General features: G+C 37.4%; 1 protein-coding gene across 1 annotated transcript in view; it reads left to right on the top strand.

Annotated features, from left to right (window-relative positions):
* The window catches only part of ADGRD2 (adhesion G protein-coupled receptor D2), a 677900-nt gene that overhangs the window by 509747 nt on the left and 141476 nt on the right, over positions 1-26677 (top strand). Inside the window, exon 22 of the mRNA XM_053695488.1 lies at positions 9948-9978. Coding sequence (XP_053551463.1) covers positions 9948-9978 — 31 coding nt within the window. The remainder of the gene's footprint in view (positions 1-9947; positions 9979-26677) is intronic.

Raw genomic sequence — 26677 nt, 5'->3', positions numbered from 1 at the left:
AATTCTCTGTAGGTTTTATCTACTTAGTAGCAAGGACATGAGCAATTTAACAGGTAAATGACACCTATAGTGGGGCAATTGATGAATGATTGGATTTTATACACTTTTTGGTGGCAGTCTGAAAAGTTTTCGTTTTCCTAATGAACTGACAGCAGACACAGTGGTTACAGGATGTACATCCCACTATTTTTTTGAGATAGTCCTCTGCATAATTATGTAAAACAGGGTCATTACATAACAGATGCCAATTTTTAGTAACAATGGTTTTAATTTTTCTCCAGTGGGAATTATATTTACTGATATACCTTATCTTTGTTTCAGTATCAGTATGATTTGGTGTCTGAGTTTAAAAATGTAAATCTGTCCTGTTTTTCATTTTGGCTTTGAACATGGCCCTTTTAATGCACCTTTTTGAGTAACCACGTTCTTGAAATCTTTTGGCCATTTCATTAGCTTGAGTATTAAAGGTATTGACATCAGAGCATATTCTGTGCAGTCTTAAAAACCATCCATACGGTATTCCCCGTTTACGATTCTCCAAATGATGACTAGACCCTAATAGCAAATTGTTAGATGCCGTGGGTTTACGGTAGACTTCAGTAGAGATCACAATTTCCTTTTTGCTAGTTAGTAGGACAAGGAAACTAGTAAAAAAAAGTAAAGGATATGAAGAAGTCCTCAATAGGTAAAAAATCCGAAACTTTATTCAGTATAGATTAAAATCCATAGCACCAAAATACAGAACATATAAAACAAAATGGGTTTGACTAGTTTCGGCTTGTGGCCGTAATCATAAACCTGTTACACATCGAATCTCGGATAGTTTAAAAAGGGTGTACTACTCAGGTATTGGCTAGTTTGAATGGAGGACAAGAACCTCCTCATTAACCCCTAACTCATCAGACTCGTTATTCATTTTAATGGACTATAGACACATATATGTACAGATTGAACAAAATAGGGTTAAAATTCCACTTGACATAGTTAATGTTGCATAATACATTAGATGTCCTCCATACAAACTAGCCAATACCTGAGTAGTACACCCTTTTTAAACTATCCGAGATTTGATGTGTAACAGGTTTATGATTACGGCCACAAGCGGAAACTAGTCAAACCCATTTTGTTTTATATGTTCTGTATTTTAGTGCTATGGATTTTAATCTATACTGAATAAAGTTTGTGGATTTTTTACCTATTGAGGACTTCTACATATCCTTTGCTTTTCTATATTTTTGGGATTACAAGGAATCCCTTCCATTTCAGACTTTCCTTTTGTGTGCCCCTACACTCTGTTATCGCAACAGCCCAGCCCGTGAATACAGCTGAGAGAAGAATAGCTTAAAGGATCGAGGAGACCGGTTGGCCAATAGGCACTTGTCTCCCCACACACACCCCTGTCCACGTCACGCTTCAGACCCAGAAAACAAGTATTGGAGATGGAATGGCGTTTTTTGTGAGTTGTTTGCTCTGATACGCTATAGCCATTTACCTCCATGGATCACTTTATATTGGGGAAGCGACTTTGGTACTTTCGGCAGAAGGGTGAGTTCTCTACTCCTTATTTCGCTATATGTGGATGCCGGACTTTATTAGTGACATTTGGGTTTCCTGTGTGTGGTTGACTTTGATGCCCTTTCAACTATCTATGGCTGATATTTATTAACTCACCTTGCGGACTGATTGGGCTTTTTGGCACTGAAATGCTCTTTTTCAGATTTGAGTTGTTATATATCCGTTTTGACTGATTATATGTATTGTCCAGGAATTTTTGCTTATATCCATTTTCATTTTCCTTGATCCCGGCCATCTATCAGCTTTTGGATTAGGGGAATTTTGGTTTCTTATCTGCCACTTCAGCACATCTTACCATTTGATTATTTAATGGAAATACAAATCGCAAGATGTTAAGTTGGGGGACTTGTTCTACTCTTTTGAAATTATGAGACTTAAAGAGATACGTCTCAAGCTTGATACATGGATCATTGGAAAATATCTAGATCTCAGTATGATCCCTAGAGGGCTGAGAGTGAAAAAAATTCCCTAACTTTGATGTCATTAAAAATGATGATTTTGTTAATGAATGGAATGACATTTTATCAGATTGCTCACTTAGATTAATGGGTGTTTTAGCCAGGTACAAATCTGAACAAATATAGAGGAGCTACTGAATATAAGGATTTTGATAAATTACTGGCAGAGGTTGTTGAGTAATCAAGAAAAGAATTAATACACATTAAACATACAAAGTTCTTACGCAATCAGAGAGATTACCAGGAAAAACAGGTTTTTATTTGGCATAAACCAAGGAGGTTTAGAAATAGACGTACTAACAACAAAAATATTAATAACAATAAAGATAATGGTGGTAATGATGATACTGCTAAAACCCGAATTCCTGGCAATGTCTCACATAAACGCAGAAAAAATAAGAACAGCAAGAAAAAAGTTACATTTGTAGATATAGACACTACTGATGAAGATCAATCCTCTTTTGCAGCATCTACCTCTGGGGATGATAACTCAGGATCAGAAAGTGAGACCATTCATGGAGATCACATCCTAGATAATACATTATCAACTACTGTTGTAAATATTAACAGTAATCCCCATAGTGCAATAGAACAAGGAGCCAGACTCAAAATTGTAAATCAAACTAAGAAAGGGCCACCTATTGCTAATCTACAGGAAAATATTGAAAGGGAAATAGGTTTTAATACCATGGTCCCTACTGATAAAACTCAGGTTTTCTGGCCAGCTTTGAAACAACCCACGGGGGGGGGGAGGAATCATTAAACAGACAGCACAGATACTCCCTCAGGGAGAATAAAAATGGGAGTCGCCCTCTCTAGCAGTGTAATAAATGTATCATCACACAAATTAACTCAGACTGAAATTAAAGTTCTGAATTATGGCCTTGGTTTTTGTACCAATAACAGTTTTAACCTATTTCATACGATAATAGATGTTAACAGATTCATTAGGAAGCTTACTTTACAAAAGCACTTTTCTAAGGATACTAAAGTGTTACAAACATCATCTCATATATGCTCTACACCTATGCACATCACAAATCCTATACCCACATTCTCAGATACATGTGACCTTTCTATATTGGAGGATTTACAATGTGAGTCCAATTCTCCTAGAGATCATGCATCAATAACATTTCCTAGGTTTAAAGAGGCATCTTACTTTTACCCTATTCACAGCCGAGGCAAGACTTTAGAAGTATTCCATAAACGAGTAGTTGAAGATCTCACACAGCTACATCTATCCCATAGAACCACAAAACACAACTTGTCATTAAGAGAAAAAAAAGCTTTGAGTACACTCAAGAATAACAACTCTATAGTGATAAAAAATTCTGACAAGGGAGGTAGAGTGATACTCCTGGATAAGATAGCATACATTTCAGAAGCAAAGAGACAGTTAGAGGATTCTAATACCTACTCCATCTTGTCCTTTGATCCAGTAAAGAAATTCCAGAAAGAGTTATATGATCTATTGGACGATGGTTTGCACCTGGGTATACTGGATAGTAATACTATGAAATATCTATGTGTAAAAAATCCAGTCAAAGCTTGGTTAATGTAAGGGGACGTCCAATTGTTTCAGGCATTGGTTCCCTTTTGGAACCACTGTCTGAGTGGTTGGATGCTGTACTATAGCCAATTGTTACATCTTTACATAGCCACATTAAAGACACCACACATGTGCTACAATTAATGGATGATTTAAAATGGACGTATAGCTACAGTTGGCTTACTATAGACGTAATCTCCTTATATTCAAGCATTCCACACCATTTGGGCATTATGGCAATTAAATACTTTTTGGAGTTACACTATGATATGACAAGTGAAACAATTGAGTTTATGACAAGAGCCACTAATTTCCTGCTCCAACACAACTACTTTGTGTTTGAAGGGGTTTATTACCTGCAGAAACAAGGCACAGCCATGAGGGCAAAATGTGCCCCCTCATATGCAAATATTTTCATGGGTTGGCTAGAGAGGAGCTTTGTTTATTTGTTTAATAATCCATTCTCAAGATACATTTATCTGTATAAACGCTTTATAGATGATCTGCTTATATTATGGACATCTAGTAAAAGTAACGCAGAAAAGTTTGTACAATTTCTGAACAGCATTGATAATGGTGTTAATTTCACTTTTAAGTGGAATAAAGTAAGAATTAACTTTTTGGACATCAGCTTGGAAGGAAACATTTGCACAGGGAAGGTTATCACTAAGTTATACAGAAAACCTATTTCAGGTAACACCCTATTACATAACAAGAGTGCACACCCCAGACATGTATTCAAAGGGATTGCAAAAGGGCAATTGTTGCGTACCAGAAGAGTCTGTAGTACCAACAATGATTTTGTGGAGGAAAGTAATCAGATGGTGGGCAGGTTGGTTGCAAGAGGATACCGGCCAGAGATGGTGCGAAATGTGGCTAAGGAAGTGGCTGGAATGAGCAGACAGGATACCTTCAGTCAGAAACAAAAAAGCACAGAGGATGAACGAGCTATGTTCATTACACAATATTCTTCTGAATATTATGAAGTGTGTGCCATATTGAAGAAGTATTTTCCTCTGTTGTATGGTGATAAAGATCTTAAGAACATAGTTAAGAAGGGGTTTAAATGTGTTTATTCAAGAAACTTGACCCTAGGCAATATTTTGTCCCCCACTCAACTCCCACACAAACAACAATTAACTACTTGGCTTAGTGTCCAAGGAACATATAAATGTGGAGGGGGGATATGTAAGGCCTGTGAATCCATAGTAGAAGGAAAAGAATTCCATTCATTGCGTTACTAACCAAAGTTTTGAGACCAAAGGATGTGTCAAATGTTCAACTACCTATGTTGTATATCTGTTTGAGTGTGTTCAACACCGGTGCCAATATGTGGGCATGATCACCAGGGACATACGGACTAGGATACGCGAGCATTTAGGCTACATAAAAAAATAAGATACTTGATCAGCATTATCAAGACATTTTATTGAGGTACATGAAAGGGACGTGAGATCTTTTAAATGGAGAGCAATTGAAACCATCAGGAGATCCCCCAGGGGGGGGGGAGACAAAGATAGTCTCTTGGCCAGACAGGAAACCTTCTGGATCTTTAAATTGAAGACCCAAGTCCCTGATGGTTTCAATTCAGAATTTGATCTTATAAATCACTGGCATTGAGACTATGATTGCACATATCCATTTATACCATATTAGGGTACATCTGATCAACTACTGATGTATGTGTAAGGTAGGTAGATATCCATGCATTAACATTATGGTATATATTAGATCCCCTTAAAAAGACCTTTTAACTATCTATGAGTCTATTCTTATATATTTTTGACCTTTTATTAAAGCTCCACTCTTGCTTGATAAATCACGGCGAGCAAGTTCTTGTGAGAACTTGCTGCCGTAGGGCTGCCCTAGGGCTGCCGTAGGGGCTTGATAAATCTAGCCCTAAGTGTGTTATCTGTGTCCGGTATCCTCTTGGCATCCATGTGCTTGGATTCAGTAGTTTCCCTGCACTTGGTAATACACTCTAATAATCTATAGGGGTTATAAATATACAAATGCATTATAAATATAAATATATATATATATATATATATATATATATACTGGCATTTTATTTATGCTTTCATATATCTCTGTTTGGAAAAATGTGGGAAAACTAGGAATTAGCAGTGTATCCATTCACTTTAGGAGCATACCTTAGATGTGATCCAATGATATTAAACATTACATACTATATGTATGTGAATATGGTTAGATAGGTAAAAATTTGGTTTCTCTATTTTTGAATGTGAAATACTTGTGATCCTCCATATGATGTATGAATTATCATAAGATGGGTATGTTTAAAAATTAAAATCTCCATCTATTGTATTATGCAACATTAACTATGTCAAGTGGAATTGTAACCCTATTTTGTTCAATCTGTACATATATGTGTCAATAGTCCATTCAAATGAATAATGAGTCTGATGAGTTAGGGGTTAATGAGGAGATTCTTGTCCTCCATACAAACTAGCCAATACCTGAGTAGTACACCCTTTTTAAACTATCTGAGATTTGATGTGTAACAGGTTTATGATTACGGCCACAAGCCGAAACTAGTCAAACCCATTTTGTTTTATATGTTCTGTATTTTGGTGCTATGGATTTTAATCTATACTGAATAAATTTTGCGGATTTTTTTACCTATTGAGGACTTCTGCATATCCTTTGCTTTTCTATATTTTTGGGATTACAAGGAATCCCTTCCATTGCAGACTTTCCTTTTGTGTGCCCCTACACTCTGTTATCACAACAGCCCAGCCCGTGAATACAGCTGAGAGAAGAATAGCCTAAAGGATGGAGGAGGCCAGTTGGCCAATAGGCACTTGTCTCCCCATACACACCCCTGTCGACGTCGCGCTTCAGACCCGGAAAACAAGCATTGGAGATGGAACGGCGGTTTTTGTGAGTTGTTTGCTCCGATACGCTATAGCCATTTACCTCCATGGATCACTTGATATAGGGGAAGCGACTTTGGTACTTTCAGCAGAAGGGTGAGTTCTCTACTCCTTATTCTGCTATATGTGGATGCCGGACTTTATTAGTGACATTTGGGGTCCCTGTGTGTGGTTGACTTTGATGCCCTTTCAACTATCTATGGCTGATATTTATTAACTCACCTTGCGGACTAATTGGGTTTTTTGGCACTGAGATGTTCTTTTGCAGATTTGAGTTATATATCCGTTTTGGCTGATGATATGTATTGTCCAGGAATTTTTGCTTATAAGGAAACTAGTACTGTCACAATCACTGTTGCAGGTTAGACATATATTTAGTTAATTTTGATTCAATATAGATACAAACTGGAGGAACTCTTGTTCATCCCCCTCCCATAATATTAGAATATCATCGATATAGCAGATCCATAGGGCCACATGTTCCTCCACCCAGTCAGCATGTTCACCAAAAACAACATTGTTTTCCCACCAGACTAAATGTAGGAAGGCATAGGTGGGGGCACATGTGGCACCTATGGCAGTTTCACATTTCTGCTTGTTGTACCTGCCGTTAAAGGGACAGTAAACCTTAAAAATAATGTTATATAATTCTACACTATGTGCAGAATTCTATAACATTATTTTTAAGGTTTACTGTCCCTTTAAATATAAAGATGTTATTCTCCAAAATAAACTTTAACAATTGATTCACAAATTGTGTGTGTTTTTCATACCCTAAGCCTCTTGTATCTAGAAAGGTTTTGCTTGCTTGGATTTCTACAAAGCGGGGGATAGAAGAATATAATGCTTCAACATCTAAAGAAACTAGTCTTGTTTTATCAGACACAGCATTGCCATCTTACTTCTTAATGACTGTTAGGACAATTGTCTGGAAAAATTCACCGTTTTGATATTACATATTAATCACATATGTCTGTGCTATATAATATAGGGTTACAATTGATCATATGTATTTACTTATAGATTCAGGTACACATACACTTATATATTATTTTTCAGTATTAATATGTAGCTATTAGCTAGTGTTGCTTCTCAGTATATAATTGCGTACGGTAAAGTTTTTGTACTTTAACAAAATAATTCATGCTTAGTTACTATGATATTCAAGGTCCCCAACATAGCTGCGTGATTCCTATCATCATATTATTGGTATAAATATCCACAAATATCCCCATGTTTTTTATACATGGTTCCAGTAAGTCTCTTTTTCTATAAACATTAGTGGGGTTCAACCTTGGTTAATGGTCAAATCGAGATACTGACTTGTTTTTCAGAATATATTTACAAAATACATATTTGTCTGTTATAGCTTAGTGACGAGTGCCATCTTCCGAGGGAAAAATATTCTAACTGCTAAATCTTATCTTATTTAACAAAAATGTTAATTAATCTGTAATTAGTGTTAGCCAATCATTTATGTGAACCTAACCTTATCAGTTGGGGTGGAGTTAGGCATTTTCCATAAAATACACACTCACCTACAAAAGGGGAAGGAGGGGACACAAGCAGACGGCAAAAGGGGCCAAACTGAGCATGCATGATGACCACACCCTATCCAGAGGAGATGGGAGGCTAAGCTGACTAGATAGACAAGTCAGGATAATGGCAAGAGAGGGTCCAGGGGTAACCTAAGAGGGTCTTTTTACACTGAACACCAGGGAAGGATCCCACAATGTTGATGAAGTATGAAACAAACCTATATGAAACAGTTTTGTTAATATGATTTATGCTCTTTACATTTATATTCAAAGTTTTATTATTGAATCAGGTGAGTTAATCAATTCTGGTTTGACCTTTATAGTCACAAATATTTTTGTTTAGTAATTCCTGTTAACCTGGTCATATCTGTCGACAATAACACTGGGTCAATCAGGAATCTGGTAATAATATAATTTTCTTATGGTTTGCCAGAATTATTAGTTTACCTGATCTGTGGAATCCTAGACAAATGTTCTCAACTCTGTTACAAATGGCTGCAGGAAAAAGTCCACATATCTACTGATCCCTTCAGTTGGGCCACCAGTTCCCAAAATAATGGGGCATCCCAGAGGTTTTTCTAGGGACTTGTGTAATTTCGGGATCCAATAAAACGCTGGGACTTTAGGTTTCGTATTTTATAAGAAACTATGTTCTACTAATTAATTTAGATCTTTGCGCGTCATTTAAAGCAATAATTCATTATGTGACTTTGCAAAATCTTTGCTTGTCACTTAAGAAAACTGATTGATATCTAATTGACGCATTGCTTCACTAATGTAGTAGTCTTGATCTAGTACTACAACATTTCACTTTTAAATATTTCACCGGCATTCTCGACATTGTTTCAGATATCTTTTGAATATATTGCCGCCTTTCATCAGTGAGAAATATAGGACAAACCCCAAAAGGAACTAAAATTCTCAGCACTATTATGATTGACCCTTAGAACATTGCTCTGCCGTTGAAGTTTTTAGCATTGGTGTAATGATAGCAGCGACTAATCAGAATTAACCTGCTTGTTTCTGATTGGTCACTGATTTGACAAAGGCCCATATATGGCTGAAATGTGTTATCCTGATTTTCATTTGTTTTTTTTTTGTTCTCCATACATTTTTTGACCTATTGGTAACTCTGATAGGGTGTCCCCACCTGATTCCAATGTTTCCAGCTATCGGACAGGAAAGTAGTGGACATCCCATTAGGAGTTATTTATTTGAGCTCCGAAAGTGTTTTACTTTTTTTACTTTTTTTTTGTTTTTCTTTTATTACTTAGCCCTTTGGCAATAACAATTTCCCTGGTGGTACTATAGGTTAAGTGATTATAGCTTTTTGGGGGGCTTGTCCTATATTTCTCACTAAAAGAGTATATCATTGTATGGTATTGTTTGGTATAGATTTTAATATACAAAAGTTATACAAATATCCATAATGAATCTAGAACATTTTATATTAAGAACATAAAAATGGCATCAGTGTGCTTTGTCTGTGCACAAAAGCAATGTTCTTTGTAAAAATCCTTGGAATATTGTGAAAATAAAACTTCAAGTCATAATTACTTTATCAGAGGATTTCACTTTGGTTAATATCTCCAGCGTTAATGTTGTTATCACTTAAATACACGGTTGAAGCACAGAAAGTATAGGGATCGTTATTCATCACAAGACCGTCCAAGCAAGGTTGCAATATATTTTTCACTCCCGACTTCTTGTAATACGCGTTCAAGTGGTAAAAATATTGCGGCCTATCGATCGCGTTTGTACTTCTCACAGTAACTATTGAGTTCCAGTTGTAAATCTAAGCCGTATTTTAATATATTTTTAGGTATTGCTCAGATGCTTAAGCACAATGTAACTTATATTGTTTGGCAAAGAACGCAAATATTTAATTTCACTTATTTATGTAATCGATGTTACTCTTTTCTTACAGGACATTGAACTCACTGCCTTCAAAACGTCAGGTTTGTTTTATTTTTTTGTTACTATTAGTCTTTAAATACTTGCATGAAAATAGAGCAGCTATCCAGACCTTTATCAAAGCACAGCACAGGACCTTGTTGACCAAATTTGTCTTTCCCAAAGTCCTTTAAAGTGACGTTAAAAGGAAATGTATCTTTAGAAAGCTGACTAGAAAAGACCACATGATCATCTCCATGTAAGAAAAGGAAGATATTTACCTCAAAATGTCTTGATATCACCAGAGTTTACTCTGATCTCATGGGATTTTCCCATAACACCATAATCTCACAAGATTTCATAGTAAACTTCCCTAAAGTGAGGAGAAAAAAGGGAGTCATTGCACTAGCCGGATGCACACAAGTCCCAGGACACGCATCCAATCAGTCGATGCTTACCAGAAGCTGAACCAAAAATGGTCCAGCTCCTATACTTATATTCCTGCTTTTTCAAATAAAGATAGCAAGAAATTAAAGAAAAAAATATAATAGGAGTAAATTAGAAAGTTGTTTAAAATTGCCTGTTCTATCTGAATCATGAAAGAAAAAAATGTAGGTTTTGCGTCCCTTTAAACCCTTAACAACCGAGGAAGTGCCAGGCACGTCCTACAAAAAACAGTTGTGGCACGTCCTCTGGAATTTCAAGCGCTGAAAGCGATCGTGATCACTTTCAGCTGCTTTCAGGGTATTGCAGCGATGCCTCGATATTGAGGCATCATGCAATAACCTTTGTTAAGCAACTAATGTGGCCCTCTCTGCATCGGCCAGCGATGGTGCCGATTGTTGGTGGCATGGGAGGAATAGCAGGGAGGCGGGTGAGCGGCCCATTGCTGAAGGGGGTGGGAGGAGGGCGGGAGGGGGCGGGAGAGAGGCAGGAGCGGGCAGAAGGGGGCGTGAGGGGGCGGGAGCAGGTGGGACCACAACAGCTACGCTACAATTTTTTAGTGAGTGGGAAGGAGTGAGAGGGTATATATATATATATATATATATATATATATATATATATATATATATATATATATATTTTGTAAAAGGGTTCTTGGAGGGGAAGGAGGGAGGGGAATGAGGGGGCATCTACACTACGAAAAATGTTTTTTTTTTTTAAACTTTGTCTTTATTAAAGTATTGTTAACGACAACAAGAAAACACATTACATGCTGGTATCGACTTAAAATATAAGTTGCAACTGTCCATATTTTTCAGAGCAATGTAATACATAAAAATAATCACTAGGTAGACAATCATCGTCGCCTTGACAAACATCTGAATAGGGGGTCCATTATACATTCGAATAATCTTACAAAAGTTGCGTGCCCCTAAAGGCCTAACATTTTTAGTTATATAAATATTTGAAGAAGTTATTTGTTCTTAAAAGTGAAAAATTCTATGCGTTAGGCAAAGAGAGGAAAAAGATTCCTCAAGAGTTAAAAGAGAAAAGAGGAAAAGGGATACAGGGAAAATTGAAGAAACAGCAAAGAGGAGGGAAGAAAGAGAGAAAAAAAAAAAGAAAAAAAAAAAGGGGGGGGGTAACCACAGTCCCGGCTAATGGGTGGATCGAACAGCCAAGTTTTAGTTAAGAGAGTTTAAATTGTTTTAGACCAGATTGACTTCATCATTTCATATGTCTCTAATCTATGTGTTTTTAGATAATGGTATCTCTCTAGTGACATAAGTTCAGACACCGTCATTCTCCATTCCTCCAGTGAGGGGATTGTTTTGGTTTTCCAATATTTGGGGATAAGTTTTTTCGCAGCCGTAATCATTATCAACAGCAAAGGTTTTTGGCCAAGGCCGACCAAGCTGGGTAAGGAAAGGAATAAAATAGCCTTCGGATCGGGGGTGACCCGAGTTGAGACAATTTCAGAGATAGCTGAGAAGATAGCTGTCCAATATTTTTCCAACAAGGGGCACGTCCACCAAATATGTAGTAAGGATCCCTCCTCCCCGCAGCCCCTCCAACATGTGCTATTTAATGATGGGAAAATTTTATGCAACCGTGAGGGGGTTAAATACCACCTGCAAGAAAGTTTTAGGTGAATCTCCTGTATCACTGCTGAAACAGAGGATTGTTTGGTCAGTTTGAAAGCTTTCAGCCAAAGCTCCTCATCCAGGTCACAGCCGAGGTCTCTGCACCAAGAGTGTGCGTGTGCAGGGAGGCTTGAAGTGTCAGGGGCATTTACAATTTTGTAGAGTTTTGAGATGAGATGGGCTGGGGGCATCGACATTATGCATAACTTTTCAAATGTTGTGGTTTCTCTACCCAGCTCTGTTCTATGTTTATAATAAGAGATATAGTGTAATAGTTGATGGTAGTGGAGCCATGAGGAGAAGATCTCCCCATGAGTTTCCATCAGGGCGGTTTGAGTTTTAAACTTGCCATTTTCAGTAGAGTATTGTATGGTGCCTGTATGAAAGCTATAGGGATGTTTTAATGTGAAGCCCAAACGATGGTAAGGAAGGTCAACATTTTCTACCATTGAAATGAGTGGGGCATGTTTGGAGGAAATGTGTGTTGTGGAGATTAGAATTTTGTCCCAGTCGGAAAGAATGCCTGCCGTGAGATGATAGGAGTTCACTATCTTGGGTCTTTTTATAGGTGGGGTCCATGCCATTGTTGCTACATTATTTAGTCTAAAAATGTGCCTGTCTATTTGTAACCAAGCTTTATTATCTGTATTATGGGCCCATTCCACTATATGTTGTAAAGTTATCGCATGTTTGTATGCTTGTAGGTTGGGCACCCCCAGTCCACCACTGTCCCTGGGAAGAAACATAGTTTTTTTTGGAATTCTGGGCCTGGAGCCGGCCCAGATGTATTGTTCAAATGCTTTCTGTAAGTGAGTTATGTAAGTCTCAGGTAGTAGTACAGGGAGTGTCTGGAGAAGATATAGAAATCTCGGAAGGACATTCATCTTCAACACTCCAATTCTCCCAAGCCATGATATCTGCTTATTTTTCCATATGGAGAGATCTCTTATTATATCATTTTTTATATTAGTGTAGTTATATTTGAATAGGTCCTGTGTGGATGGGGTCAAAAATATCCCCAAATATTTGAGTTTTTTCTGGGCAATAGGGATCTTGTATTTATCTTTTAAAAATTGTATAACCCTCGGATTGGCGTTAATATTCAATATTTCTGATTTGGTGATATTTAATTGGAAGTTTGAGATTCTGCCATAGTTATCTAGCTCAGCCAGAAGTTCTGGCACAGAGGTCTCGGCGTCTGTAAGTGTAAACAGTGCATCATCGGCATATAGAGCCTGTTTATGTTCAACCTCACCCACCACCATCCCTCTAATTCTGGGGTTGTTTCTAATTTTTTGTGCTAGTACCTCCATTGCAATGGCGAACAGCGATGGGGATAGAGGGCAGCCTTGTCTGGTCCCGTTATAAATATTAAAGGAATCAGAGAGAGTACCATTGACTCTTATTCTGGCATTAGGGAAGGAATATAGGGCTAGGGACATATTCAGAAAGGAAACTTGAATTCCCATTTCTTCCATCGCTCTGCGTAGAAAAGGCCATCCAACTCTGTCAAACGCCTTTTCTGCGTCGGTTGCAAAAAGAACTAAAGGGGTGTTCGTGACTTTAGCATGGTTTATTAATTGTAAAATTTTGATGGTGTTATCTCGAGCTTCCCGACCGGGTATAAAGCCCACCTGATCTGTAGAAATTAGGCTTGGAAGATATTTATTTAGTCTGTTGGCGAGGATCTTAGCTAGTAATTTCATATCGGTGTTTATGAGTGAAATTGGTCTGAAATTCTCTGGGCTTATGGCTGGTTTTCCTGGTTTAGGGATTACTGTAATATGGGCCTCTAAACTTGTTCTGGATAATGTGGGGTTATCCCTTAAATTCTTAAAGAGCTTAAGGAGGTGGGGAGAGAATATTTTTAAATGCTTTGTAGTATTTGGAAGAGAAACCGTCGGGTCCAGGACTCTTACCCGAGGGAGTGTCCTTAATGGCATGGTGTAATTCCTCTAATAAGATGGGAGATTCTAAGTACGTCTTTGCATCCTCATTTAGAGAAGGGAGTTTAAGGTCACTGAAATAGATGTCTGTATTATTCCCTGTGTCAGTTGGAGCATCACATGGATGGGATAGTGTGTCAGGTTTGTTGATACCATAGAGTGAGCTATAATAATCTCGAAAAATGGAAGCTATAGTTTTACTATCATAAGTAAGTTGTCCCTCCTTTGTTTTTAAGGAGTGAGTGTACGCTGAGAGTTGTTTTCTACGAAGGTTCCTTGCTAAAAAATTTCCGGGTTTATTTCCACCCTCATAATAATACTGCTTAAGATATAAGGCGTTGCGCTGATGTGCCTACAGTAGAAACTGTTTAAGATCTTTTCTCGCATTTGCAAGTGTTTGTGTGAGGGTGTCACTATTTGGATTCCGCTTATGTTCTTTTTCAAGGGAGTCAATCTTAGAGAGTAGGTTGGTGTGTAATTCCCTAGATTGTTTAGAAATTCTTGCTCTATGTTTGATAAGTAAACCTCCTTATTACAGATTTGTGAGCCTCCCATTCTACAACGGGTGCCGAGGCGGTGTTAGTATTAACTAAGAAGTATTCTGATAGATTTTTCCCTACGTCTTCTAGAATTAATGGATTTTCAAGCAAGGTATCATCTAGTCTCCATGTCCTAGATGTGATTGGAAGACCTGGCCAAATAACTGAACAAGTGATTGGGGCGTGATCTGACCATGTTATGTTACCTATTCTACATTGGTTGATAAGGGTGAGGCCGTTGGTGTCTGTGAATATATAATCTATTCGTGTGTAGCAGTTGTGGGGGGAGGAGTAAAAGGTGTAGTCCTTCTCATTAGGGTTCAGTATTCTCCAAACATCATGGAGTGTGAGGTTATGCAAAGTATTTTTCACTGATCTGAGCACCGTCTTAGGCACACTGGAGGAACCTCTAGAGGCATCTACCAAAGGGTCAAATGAGACATTAAAGTCTCCTGCCAGGAGTATCACCCCTTTGGCGTAATCTAATAGTAAATTTGAGATTTTCTTAAAGAAACTATTCTGGTTCTGATTAGGGGCATAAACGTTTAATAGTGTAATTTGTTGTCCGAAAAGAGACCCCAACAGTAAGACATATCGACCCTCTGGGTCTTTAATGCATTGTGTGACTTGGAGTGGTAGAGTTTTATGGATCAAGATTCCCACCCCCCCTCTTTTACGTGGACTTGAGGCAAAGCAAGTTATAGGGTATTGTGAAGGGGACCAATGAGGCTCCTTGCCCTTTTGAAAATGCGTCTCCTGAATCATCAGGATTTGGCTATTGAGTTTATTCAGTTCTCTGAGAACTAAAGATCTCTTGCCAGGGCTGTTAAGCCCTTTTACATTTATTGAAGTCATCTGAAAAGAATGGTCTTGAAACCTACTTAATTCAGGAGGAATTTTTTCTGTTATGTGGTAGGAAAAAAAAAAAAAAGGAGAAAGGGATAGAAAAGAGAGAAGAATTTTACTGAGTAAACAAGAGAAAAAGACAAACAAACTGATTCTTATAATAAGTGGTGCTATGTAAGCCGTTTGTTTGTTAAGAGATCTCACAATATGGTTACTTGGTAAAGAGAAACAATAAGGGGAAGTATCTCTATAACCGGCTCATTGAAATATAACTGTAGAAAGCTTCATTTTTCAAGGACATGAAAGGGAAATGGATATAGAGTGGGTCAGGGGAGGGGAGAGTGGTGACCTTACAATGAATGTAGGGGAGAGGAGCAGTGTGAGAGAAGTGTTGGAGAAATGTTTTAAAGCTATGGAGTGGTAAAAAGGAATGCTGAGTCTAGTGTATGTTGAACTCTAGGTGTATTCCCAGAATAGGGAGAGCTAAGTTATCATTATCTCCTTAAGGTTAAAGAAAACCAAAAGAACTCTATGCAACTAATCTGTTGATACAGTGGTATTTGAAATGAATGATAAGGGGAGTGTTACTGAATGTAAGTAAAATGAGCCCTAGTGTCTTGTTTCTTACACATCTAAAAGAGGGTACTCATGGGATGTCTACATTGGTAAGGACCATATAAACCACATTGAATAACTTTATCAACATCAATATTATTTAGGATAACTAAACATTTAACTTATAGTCAACTCATTTGAACAGGTAAAGAGTATGTTAAAGTGTAGGAGTGGATCGCCCCACTTCATGCCAACATAAAAGAAAGTCATTATGAGGAGACATACCTATACAGCATAGCAATGAATACAATTGTTGAACAAATTAATATTAAAACTAAACAATAGTAACTATTAAGGGTTGTAAAAGGATATAGTGATGTTAAGTTCAGGATCCTTTGGTATATGAACGCAGGGGATCTGCGTTAAAGGCTCCTACCAGGGTCAAACCCATTGTTCATCTCAGTGAAGTGCTGTTATAAACCATCGGCTACTAAGGATATTGTTGAGTCTGCAATGGCCTGCAGAGGGGAGTCAATAGGAAACTGCTGTTGCTAGCCTCAGGTGCTGTGGGCACCGTCACTTTTTCCTTTTAACTTATATTCGACTCATTTGATCAGGTGAGGAGTATGTTAAAGTGTTGGGGTGGATCACTCAACTCCATTCCAACATAAAAAGTAATTATGAGAAGACTTAACTATACAGTTCAGCAATGAATACATTTGTAGAACAAAATAGTATCAACACTTAACATTATTAACTATTAAGGGTTGTAAAAGGATACAGTGATGTTAAGTTCAGGTTCTTTTGGTAGATGAACGTAGGGGATCTACGTTAAAGGCTCCTACCAGGATCAAACCATTATTCATCTCAGTGAAGTGCTATTATAAACCATCGGCCACTAGGGATATTGTTGAGCCCGCAAAGGCCCGCAGAGAAGAATCAATAGGAAACAGCTGTTGCTAGCCTCAGGTTCTCTGGGCGCCACCGCCCGCTCCTTCCATGTTGTTCGAGCCATCTCTAGGTCTAGGCAGAGGGCCAACATCATCTGATATGTCTGGCAGGGAAAGTTCCCTATAAAAGATGTTAGGGTCCGAGTCTGGTTTATAAATGACCGTTTTGTTGTTGTTTGTGGCTATTAGAGAGACCGGGAAGCCCCACCTGTAGTGTACTTTATGATTTTTCAGGGTAGCAGTGATGTGAGACAGCTCTCTTCTTTTTTGCAAGGTTATTGGTGATAAGTCCGAGAACAGTTGTATTTCCTCCCCCACATGCATAATGGGGCTCCTCTCTCTAGCACAACGCAGCAGCTCCTCCTTATCTTTGTATCTGAGAAACTTGACAATTATGTCTCTCGGAGGTGCTTTGTTGGGGGGCCTTGGTCTAATGGCTCTATGAGCTCTTTCTATTTGAATATCCTCTGCTGAGGGGTTGTTTTTTACTATCCTAAATAAGGCCTGAAGGTATCCCTCTATCGCAGGAGGGAAAACAGACTCGGAAACCCCTCTTATTCTAAGGTTATTCCGACAACAGCGGTTCTCCAGGTCCTCTAATTTTTCAGATAAAGCCTGAATCTTGTTGTCATGTTCAAGAATGCTGGAGGAGTTAGATTGTATCTCTGTCTGTATGGCGCTCTGGTTTATCTCAAGGGCGACCACTCTTTTATCAATGGCCCCAAGATCCTTTCTCAGATGAAAAATGTTTTTTATTTATTTATTTTTAAAAAAAGGATTTACAAACATAGTAAACTGGGTACTGGCAGACAGCTGCCAGTTCCTAACCTGGCAGCTAATAGGTAGAGGGTGGAGTTCTAGAGAGCTGTCAGGGAGGTTGGGAGGTAAGGGGGGATACTACCCAATGGAAAATTTATTAAAACAAATGAATAAAAAAAAACTTTTCTTTTTATACTGGCAGACTTTCTGCCAATACTTAAGATGGGAGTGACCTTTGCGGTGGGGGAGGGAAGGGAGGGAAAAGAGCTGTTTGAGAGGGGTCTGGGAGGGATCAGGGTGGTGTCAGGTGGGAGGCTAATCTCTACACTAAAGCTAAAATGAACCATACAAGCTACCTAAATAACGCCTTCACTGCTGGGCATAATACGTGTGGTGCGAAGCGGCATTTAGCGGCCATCTAATTACCAAAAAGCAATGCCAAAGCCATATATGTCTGCTATTTCTGAACAAAGGGGATGACAGAGAAGCATTTACAAACATGTGTGCCATAATTGCACAAGCTGTTTGTAAATAATATCAGTGAGAAACCTAAAGTTTGTGAAAACCTTTTTTTTTATTTGATTGCATTTGGTGGTGAAATGGTGGCATGAAATATACCAAAATGGGACTAGATCATCACTTTGGGTTGTCTACTAAAAAAATATATATATTCATGTGAAGGGTTATTCAGTGATTCCTGACAGATATCAGTGTTACAATGTTACAATGAAAAAAAGCAAAGAACATGTAAACATTGGGTATTTCTAAACTCAGGACAAAATGTATAAACTATTTAGCATGGGTGTTTTTGGTGGTTGTAGATGTGTTTTTTTGGGGGGTCAAAGTTAGAAAAGTTTTTTGTTCATTTTTTTCCTCATATTTTATATATTTTTTTTTATTGTAAATTATAAGATAAAATAATGAAAATAATGGTATCTTTAAAAAGTCCATTTAATGGCGAGTAAAACGGTATATAATATGTGTGGGTACAGTAAATGAGTAAGAGGAAATTTACAGCTAAACACAAACACTGCAGAAATGTAAGAATAGCCCCTGGTCCTTAAAGGGACACTTTACCCAAATTTTTTCTTTCGTGATTCAGATAGAGCATGCAATTTTAAGCAACTTTCTAATTTACTCCTGTTATCAAATTTTCTTCATTCTCTTGGTATGTTTATTTGAACTGCAAGAATGTAAGTTTAGATGCCGGCCCATTTTTGGTGAACAACCTGGGTTTTCCTTGCTGATTGGTGAATAAATTCATCCACCAATAAAAAAGGGCTATCCAGAGTACTGAAACAAACAAAAAACTTAGATGCCTTCATTTTCAAATAAAGATAGCAAGAGAACAAAGAAAAAATGCTAATAGGAGTAAATTAGAAAGTTGCTTAAAATTGCAGTTCAGTGTCCCTTTAACAGTAAGTAAATTGAAAAAAAAAATTGAAATTGAAAAATGGTCTGGTCACTAAATCTACTGATATCTATTGTTCTTTATACCCCATCCAAATATCAAATAGTATTTGTCACGCCTCCTCAACACATAATACCAATCAAGCACTCTCATCTTGTAATCTCTTTTTATATTTATTTTATATATTAGGGTTCCCTATTATTTCTAGTACATTTTGGGAATAGGCTCCTCCTGAATTTTCTTTTAGTCCGTAATGTTACGAGTTTAGGTTGCTCATTCGCCTCTAATTTTATTTTTCAGTTTAGGTCTTATTACTCTTGCTTATTGTGGACTTTACAAGATTTTAGGTTAACTACTATCAGTTTAACAATTTAGAATATACATTCACCTTCCATGCAGAATTTTGCTGTATGATTATCCTTCTATTATATCTCATATTTACTATGTCCCCCCCCCCTTTTTTCTTCTCTGTATTCAGTTTTGATCCCTGTCATATTTATAATATTTTTTTACATACATACTTTTATATGTCATTACCGATAGTGATTATATAGAGTTAGGGAATCACACATTTGTTACATTAAACACTTGTCACAGCTTAGGCTTTACAATATTTACTATATGTTAATATTCATCGCTAATAAGCATTGATGTTGCTTTGTATAGACCAGGTTTTACGTCATTTCTTTTATTTATTAACATTTTGTATCACGCATCAATTAGTGGCAGCAACCTTTAGCTATCTGTTCCACTTTTTGCAAAACCATCGATACGTCTTTCATCCCAACATTTTTTTAGCGCTGGTTTGTTTTATTTATTGTTTGTACTTTTTTATTTTTTTTTATTTTCATATAGATCCATGTTCTATAGGTTTTTAAATTGTGACAGATTTGCCTGTTGCTTTTATTGCTGCAGTATATATCTTTTGCTTTTTATATTCGGTTAGATCCATGTTCCATAGGTTTTTAATTGTGACAGATTTGCTTGTTGCCTTTATATCTATAGTATGTTTCAGATGTATTGTTACTTTTCTATTGGCGGAATCACCGCCCAATCATGTTCTACTAGTGTGTTTTTCAAGCCTCTATGGAGGCTGAACCTGTTATATTACCTGATGAAACGGCCAGAGCTGTAACGGCCGTGAAACGTGTTGTATTGCTCTAATAAATACTTCTTTTACAATACATCTGATCTTGCTACATTGTACATCCAATTGTAACCTTCCAAACTATCGTTGGTTACCTTCCTAACATTTGCCACTGTAAGATATTACGGACTGCTTGTACTTAAGCTTTGTGCAACGCCAGCACACGGTCTTCAGGAGTGACCTGTGAGGTCGATCATCTGATCTGCACACGCTGATTCAATCTGTACACGCTGTGTACAGGGGAAGCTCCCCATAGTGCGGCTACCAGGACCAGTCTACTCTCGCTTCTGGTGGATCATTGCCAAGATCTAACCCTTCAGCGTACTGACTGCTGTAAAAGGTCAGCCTGCTCATATGCACTTATTTCTAGTGCCAACTTTCTTGTGAGTACCTTTTCAACGCCTGCTGTTTCCTTTGGTTTTAAGAAACAGTGTCTAAGTATGGATGACCTATAGCTCCTATCTATATGGGTTCCCAAAATGCCCACAGAATAAATAGTTAGAAAGAAGATGGTAAGGTAGGAGCGCCAAAAGTAGGCGAGGTCTTGGAGAAATGTAATGAATGTATGATATAGGCAGCTATGTGGCACAGCCATGGGGACCAGGTTCGCGCCGAGTTACGTGAATCTGTATATGGGCAAATGGGAACACATATTTTGGGAGTCCTGCCCAGCCGGCGCGGACCTGGTCTCCTATTATAGGTATATAGATGACATCCTCATGATATGGAAAGGCTCAAGAGAGGATTTAGAACACACTATAAGTGTCATGAATAAAAACACTAACAACCTAAGATTTACTCATGAGATAAGTAACACCGAAATAACATTCCTTGACCTAAGAATAAAGATTGAAAAGATTGAAAATGGGGAACTCAAAACATCTACATACTTTAAACCTGTGGACTGCAACAATTATGTCCACAGTGAGAGTTGCCATCACTCCAGATGGAAGGAGAACATACCGAAGGGACAGCTATTAAGACTCAAAAAGAACTGCTCAGACAATGACCTATGGGAGTCCCAGGCAGAAGAACTAAAGATACGTTTCCTGGAGAGAGGATATGATGAAGAAAGACTCAACAAAGACATACAGGAGGTCAGAAGTAGAGACCGCATGGAACTTCTGAAGTATAAAGATAAGAAGGTTGGGACAAATAGCAATACCAATTGCATAGATGTTGCATTCATAACGCAATATAGCGAAAATAGACACATCATAGAGAAACTAATACAGAAGCATTGGCATTTATTGAAGAACGATGAAGTCATAGGGGAGACGCTGATCGAAAAACCAAGATTCATCTATAGAAAATTGGACAATCTCAAAAACATCCTATCTCCCAGTATTCCACGTTTGAAAGCTACACAAGTGAAAGACATATCAGGGAGAAACATCAAAGGTTTCTTTCCGTGCCCTAGCTGCAAAGCGTGTAAAAGAGGTCTGAAAATAAAGAACTTCCTCTCTCACAACTCTAACACCAAATACGAAATAAAGAATCTAATAAAATGCAGCAATAAGGGCGTGATCTACGTGGTACAATGTAGTTGTGGACTTCAATATGTCGGACAGACTTCGAAGTGTTTAAGAGACAGAATAAGGGAACACTTATTACAGATTGAACACGGCAACACTGAGACTGTGCTGTACAGACATTTTTTCACTAAACATAAAGGAAACATCAAGGACCTAAGTTTCTATGGAATCCAAATGGTGAAACCAAATTGGAGGGGAGGCAATTATGAAAAAAAGCTTCTAATTGCAGAGTCCAGATGGATTTTTGACTTGGATTGCCTTTACCCGAAAGGTCTAAATAATAAGGAGGACCTCTCCCATCTACTGAGTCTGAAGTGACCATACAACAATAGAACCAAAAACAACACTAAGACCCTTATGTTTGAACACACAAGTATCCACGTGTATAAACTAGATACATCAGTGTGAGTAATATAAGGTCCTAATACAAGACCCATAAAAGAAAAAATCTACACACCTCTCTAGGTCTTGGTATATATGGTACAGCTTAAGAAAGTCTATTATAACAGACCTCGTGTCCGGTACCCAGAGTAAACAAAAGTAGGATTAACCAATTACCAAAATTAGTCAGTGATATTTAATTTGGTTTATTGAGCAGAATATGCATATACAACTTAGATAGATCACAACCTTGGTCCCAGATGGCCAATTTATAATACCACTAGGGCCACACCAACAAACCTACAATCAAGTTATAAGTCAATCATGATAAGTTAACCTAATACACCAAAATGTGGATACTAACAAATTCCCTATACAACCATAGGATGGTACATATATCCAATACCAACTTCTAGAGTTAAAGCTCCCAACGTGGATTTAGTTACACTCCCACGCCTTAATATTGAGTCCCTCTCTATCTATGGGATGTCCTATACTCCACTTTTATTAAATCCTCAATACAGGATCAATCTCTCCTGTGTGTAATAGGTTTTACTATATTTTCATAATCATTATTATTTTCTTATTTTCATATTCATATTTTTATTTATTCATATCTTTATTTTCACTTTAACTGGATTTTTTATTCAAAATCCGATTTCTGACTTGTGGAATATAAATGCCACTTACAAGATACACTTCCCTATATATAACATTCAAAGGAATTATCAGCATAATCAATGAGTTAGATTAGGAGTTCATGACCCATCATAGGATATAAAAAGTCACTAGCTAGCGGCATATAAGATCGGAGCACATGTATGATATTATAGCCAATCATCAACACACAGTCTAACTATGACCCGGATAATAAACATTGTCCGCTATCTGGGACGATTACGGATGTTCCTCTCCCATTTCCAGTTTCACAGAGCTAAACCGGAAGTTCGCAAGATACCAACTTCCGGTTTTACGAAATAACAACATCCGCTCCAGCCCAAAGTAAGTTTAAACGAACGATCATACCAAGATGTTTAAAAAATTAAAAAATCAAAGCAAAATATATGCTACACAGATAAAGCACTTTGAGCAAATAATTAACACTCAAAGAGGATTCTTGATGATTGATAATCTTTGTAAACATCGGGTACAATAGCCACACATATCCGGTTGACCATAGCGTTTTTTTGGCGTGAAAATTTGGCGCCCACAAAGGTGAAGATGATTGGTTAGACACAGATATAAAAGGTCCTAACTCACCCATACCATAATAGTCTTGAAAAAGGCCTCTACTGTGGGCCAAAACGCGTTGACAGATTTATGGTGAGTTTTATACCTTTAGTTATAGAAGATTTTATACAGTATTACCCTATGCTACTATCCTTTATTTACAGGTTTGAGGATTTCCCAGCATCATCTTTATTATATATTTTTCACAAACATTTTTAAGATTTTTTATATGTTTTTTTCTTTTTCAAAATATACTTTTCAGAAATAAGGATTACAAACATAAGGACGCTCCAATAAAGGGAGTGACTCTCTGGAACTTATCTTTATATTTTTATCCATATTTTCTCACATTTCATCTTTACTTTTACATACCCTCAACTATTGGGATTAAAACTATAACATCCAAATAAACACTCCAACCAAGGGAACAAAGCCCAGGAGATACACCAGTTTCACTTAATAAGTGCACCACCACCCCCATCTTTTTTCATAATTTTTTATCATTTTTTCACATTCACTAGCTTGTATATACACTAGTTGGAATTTTGTCATTATTATTTTTCATTTTACATAACCACTCACATTTTTTGGGGTGATTTTTTTCATCTGTGACACAAATCACTTTATGTGGATCACAATTATTTGAATTTCACATCTTTGGAATTTCACCTTCTTTTTGGAACCTACCTAATTAATATCATTGTTTATTCATTGTTTATTTTTTGTGTTTTCACCAACAACAACATCCATTACTATTTTGTACATTAGAGTTCAGACTGATAACCACATGAACTATTGTCAAATGCATTATCTTATGTACCATTTTAAACTAATCTTTGTATAGTTATCTTTTTACAACTATTTTTTTACAACTATTTTTATTCAAATCTATTTTATTCAAATCTATTCCAATCTGTTATTGGAGGAATCTGTTATTAGCGGGATCACGCTTTACTTGTAAATGTGATAGAACTTTTAGCACAGCCCTCAACCCTTTATGTGCTGTGTTATACTTCTAATTTTAATGGATTATTTAATTAATTTTTAATTATGCCAACATGGATCCATTTATATATGTATAAATAAAATCTGTGACATTTTGTGTAAACCAATTTAGAGTCTCTCTGTGCTACACATTTATTCTGAGGCCTATTCGCTTAAATTGTGACATTATCATATTTTATGTTCCAGTATTACTCACTGTTATACTGTGTGCTACTTCCACCTATAATATAGTATCATACATTCATTACATTTCTCCAAGACCTCGCCTACGTTTGGCGCTCCTACCTTACCATCTTGTTTCCTTTGGTTTTCACACCTTGTATGTACGATATTACACCATGAGGCGCTCTCTTTTTTCTGTTTCCACATAATTTTCCTTACTGATTGTGCTGGCTGATGGCACGTGCACCACATTACTTGCTATCACTTTCCATTATCAGGAACCAGCAAGTTATTAGTTCCATTAAGCAGCGAAAAGGAGCGGACAGCAAATCCTAGCAAGTTTGCTAGCGCTCCAATTGAAACTTTAGTGCTGCAGTACTGACAGTGCCCTGCTTGTTAGAAAATATCAGTTGCAATATTGACCTACAGGGGAGCTCTAGAGCAGGAAACAAGCCTTTTAGCAGCAAGGAGAAATACATCCGCTTTTGAATACCCGTCAAACTTGACCCTGCAATATTCTCCAGATTAATCAGTCCAGAAGTTCATTTATTAAATTGCCACAGCAAGGGAGAAATAAAAGTAAATATATTTTCTACTTTGTAATTGTTTACAAATAGCTCCTTTACTTTTATTTCTTGTTTGAAATAGCTGTTTTTTCCTACTGTATCCCCGGTCATACTAAACAATTCTGAAATTAAAGGGACACTAAATTTAATTTTTTTATTTCATGATTCAGATAGAGCAGTAATTTTAAGCAACTTTCTAATTTACTCCTATTATCATTTGTTCTTCGTTCTCTTGCTATCTTTATTTAAAAAAGAAGGCATCTAAGCTAAGGAACCAGACCATTTTTGGTTCAGAGCCTGGACAGCACTTGTTTATTGGTGCTGTCCAATAAGCAAGGACAACCCAGGTTGTGAACCAAAAACGGGCCGGCTTCTAAACTTACATTCTTGCTTTTCAAATAAAGATAACAAGAGAATTAAGAAAAATTCATAATAGGAGTAAATTAGAAAGTTGCTTAAAATTGCTGCTCTATCTGAATCATGAAAGAAAAAAAATTGGGTTCAGTGTCCCTTTAAGTACTGGTTACAACAAATACATGTAAACAGGAAAGTTTAGATAAATATTGCTCATAGTGGGGGACTATGACACTAGGGTTGCAACCTTTATTTTAGGCCCAACCCGAACACTTTTGTGCCACGCACAGCACAGCAATACATTTTTAATACTGTTGTATTTATGGATTGTCCTGTTTACATTGTTTTCATACGGCCAGATTACGAGTTTTGCGTTAGGAGCTGTGCGGTGCTAACGAGCAGTTTAGTCTCACCGCTCACTTACCTGCAGTGCTGGTATTAAAGGTTTTTACAAACCTGGCGTTAAAAGGAAAGAAGTGAGCGTAGAGCCAAATTGAGCTCCTTACCGCACTTCAGCGGTGAGCTGGTTGTACGTGCTCGTGCACGATTTCCCCATAGACATCAATGGGGAGAGCTGGCTGAGAAAAAGTTTAACACCTGCAAAAAAGCAGCGTAAAACTCAGTAACGCAGCCCCATTGATTCCTATGGGGAAACACATTTTATGTTTACACCTAACATGAACCCTGAGTATAAACACCCCTAATCTTACACTTATTAACCCCTAATCTGCCGTCCCCGACATCGCGGACACCTACATTATTCTTATTAAACCCTAATCTGCCGTTCCGGACATCGCCACCACCTACATTATATTTATTAACCCCTAATCTGCTGCCCCCAACATCGCCACCACCTACATTATATTTATTAACCCCTAATCTGCTGCCCCCAACATCGCCACCACCTACATTATATTTATTAACCCCTAATCTGCTGCCCCCAATGTCGCCGCAACCTACCTTCACTTATTAACCCCTAATCTGCCGCTCCTGACATCGGCACCACCTACATTATATTTATTAACCCCTAATCTGCTGCCCCCAACATCGCTGCCACCTACATTATATTTATTAACCCCTAATCTGCCGCCCCCAACGTCGCCGCCACTATATTAAATGTATTAACCCCTAAATATAAATCTAACCCTAACACCCCCTAACTTAAATATAATTTAAATAAATCAAAATAAAATTACTATCATTAACTAAATTATTCCTATTTTAAACTAAATACCTATAAAATAACCCCTAAGATAGCTACAATATAACTAATAGTTACATTGTAGCTATC

This window comes from Bombina bombina, chromosome 12, assembly GCF_027579735.1.
Source record: "Bombina bombina isolate aBomBom1 chromosome 12, aBomBom1.pri, whole genome shotgun sequence".
Classification (NCBI taxonomy): domain Eukaryota; kingdom Metazoa; phylum Chordata; class Amphibia; order Anura; family Bombinatoridae; genus Bombina; species Bombina bombina.
Note: the sequence above shows the minus strand (reverse complement) of the source record. Positions and strands in the feature narration are given on the sequence as shown.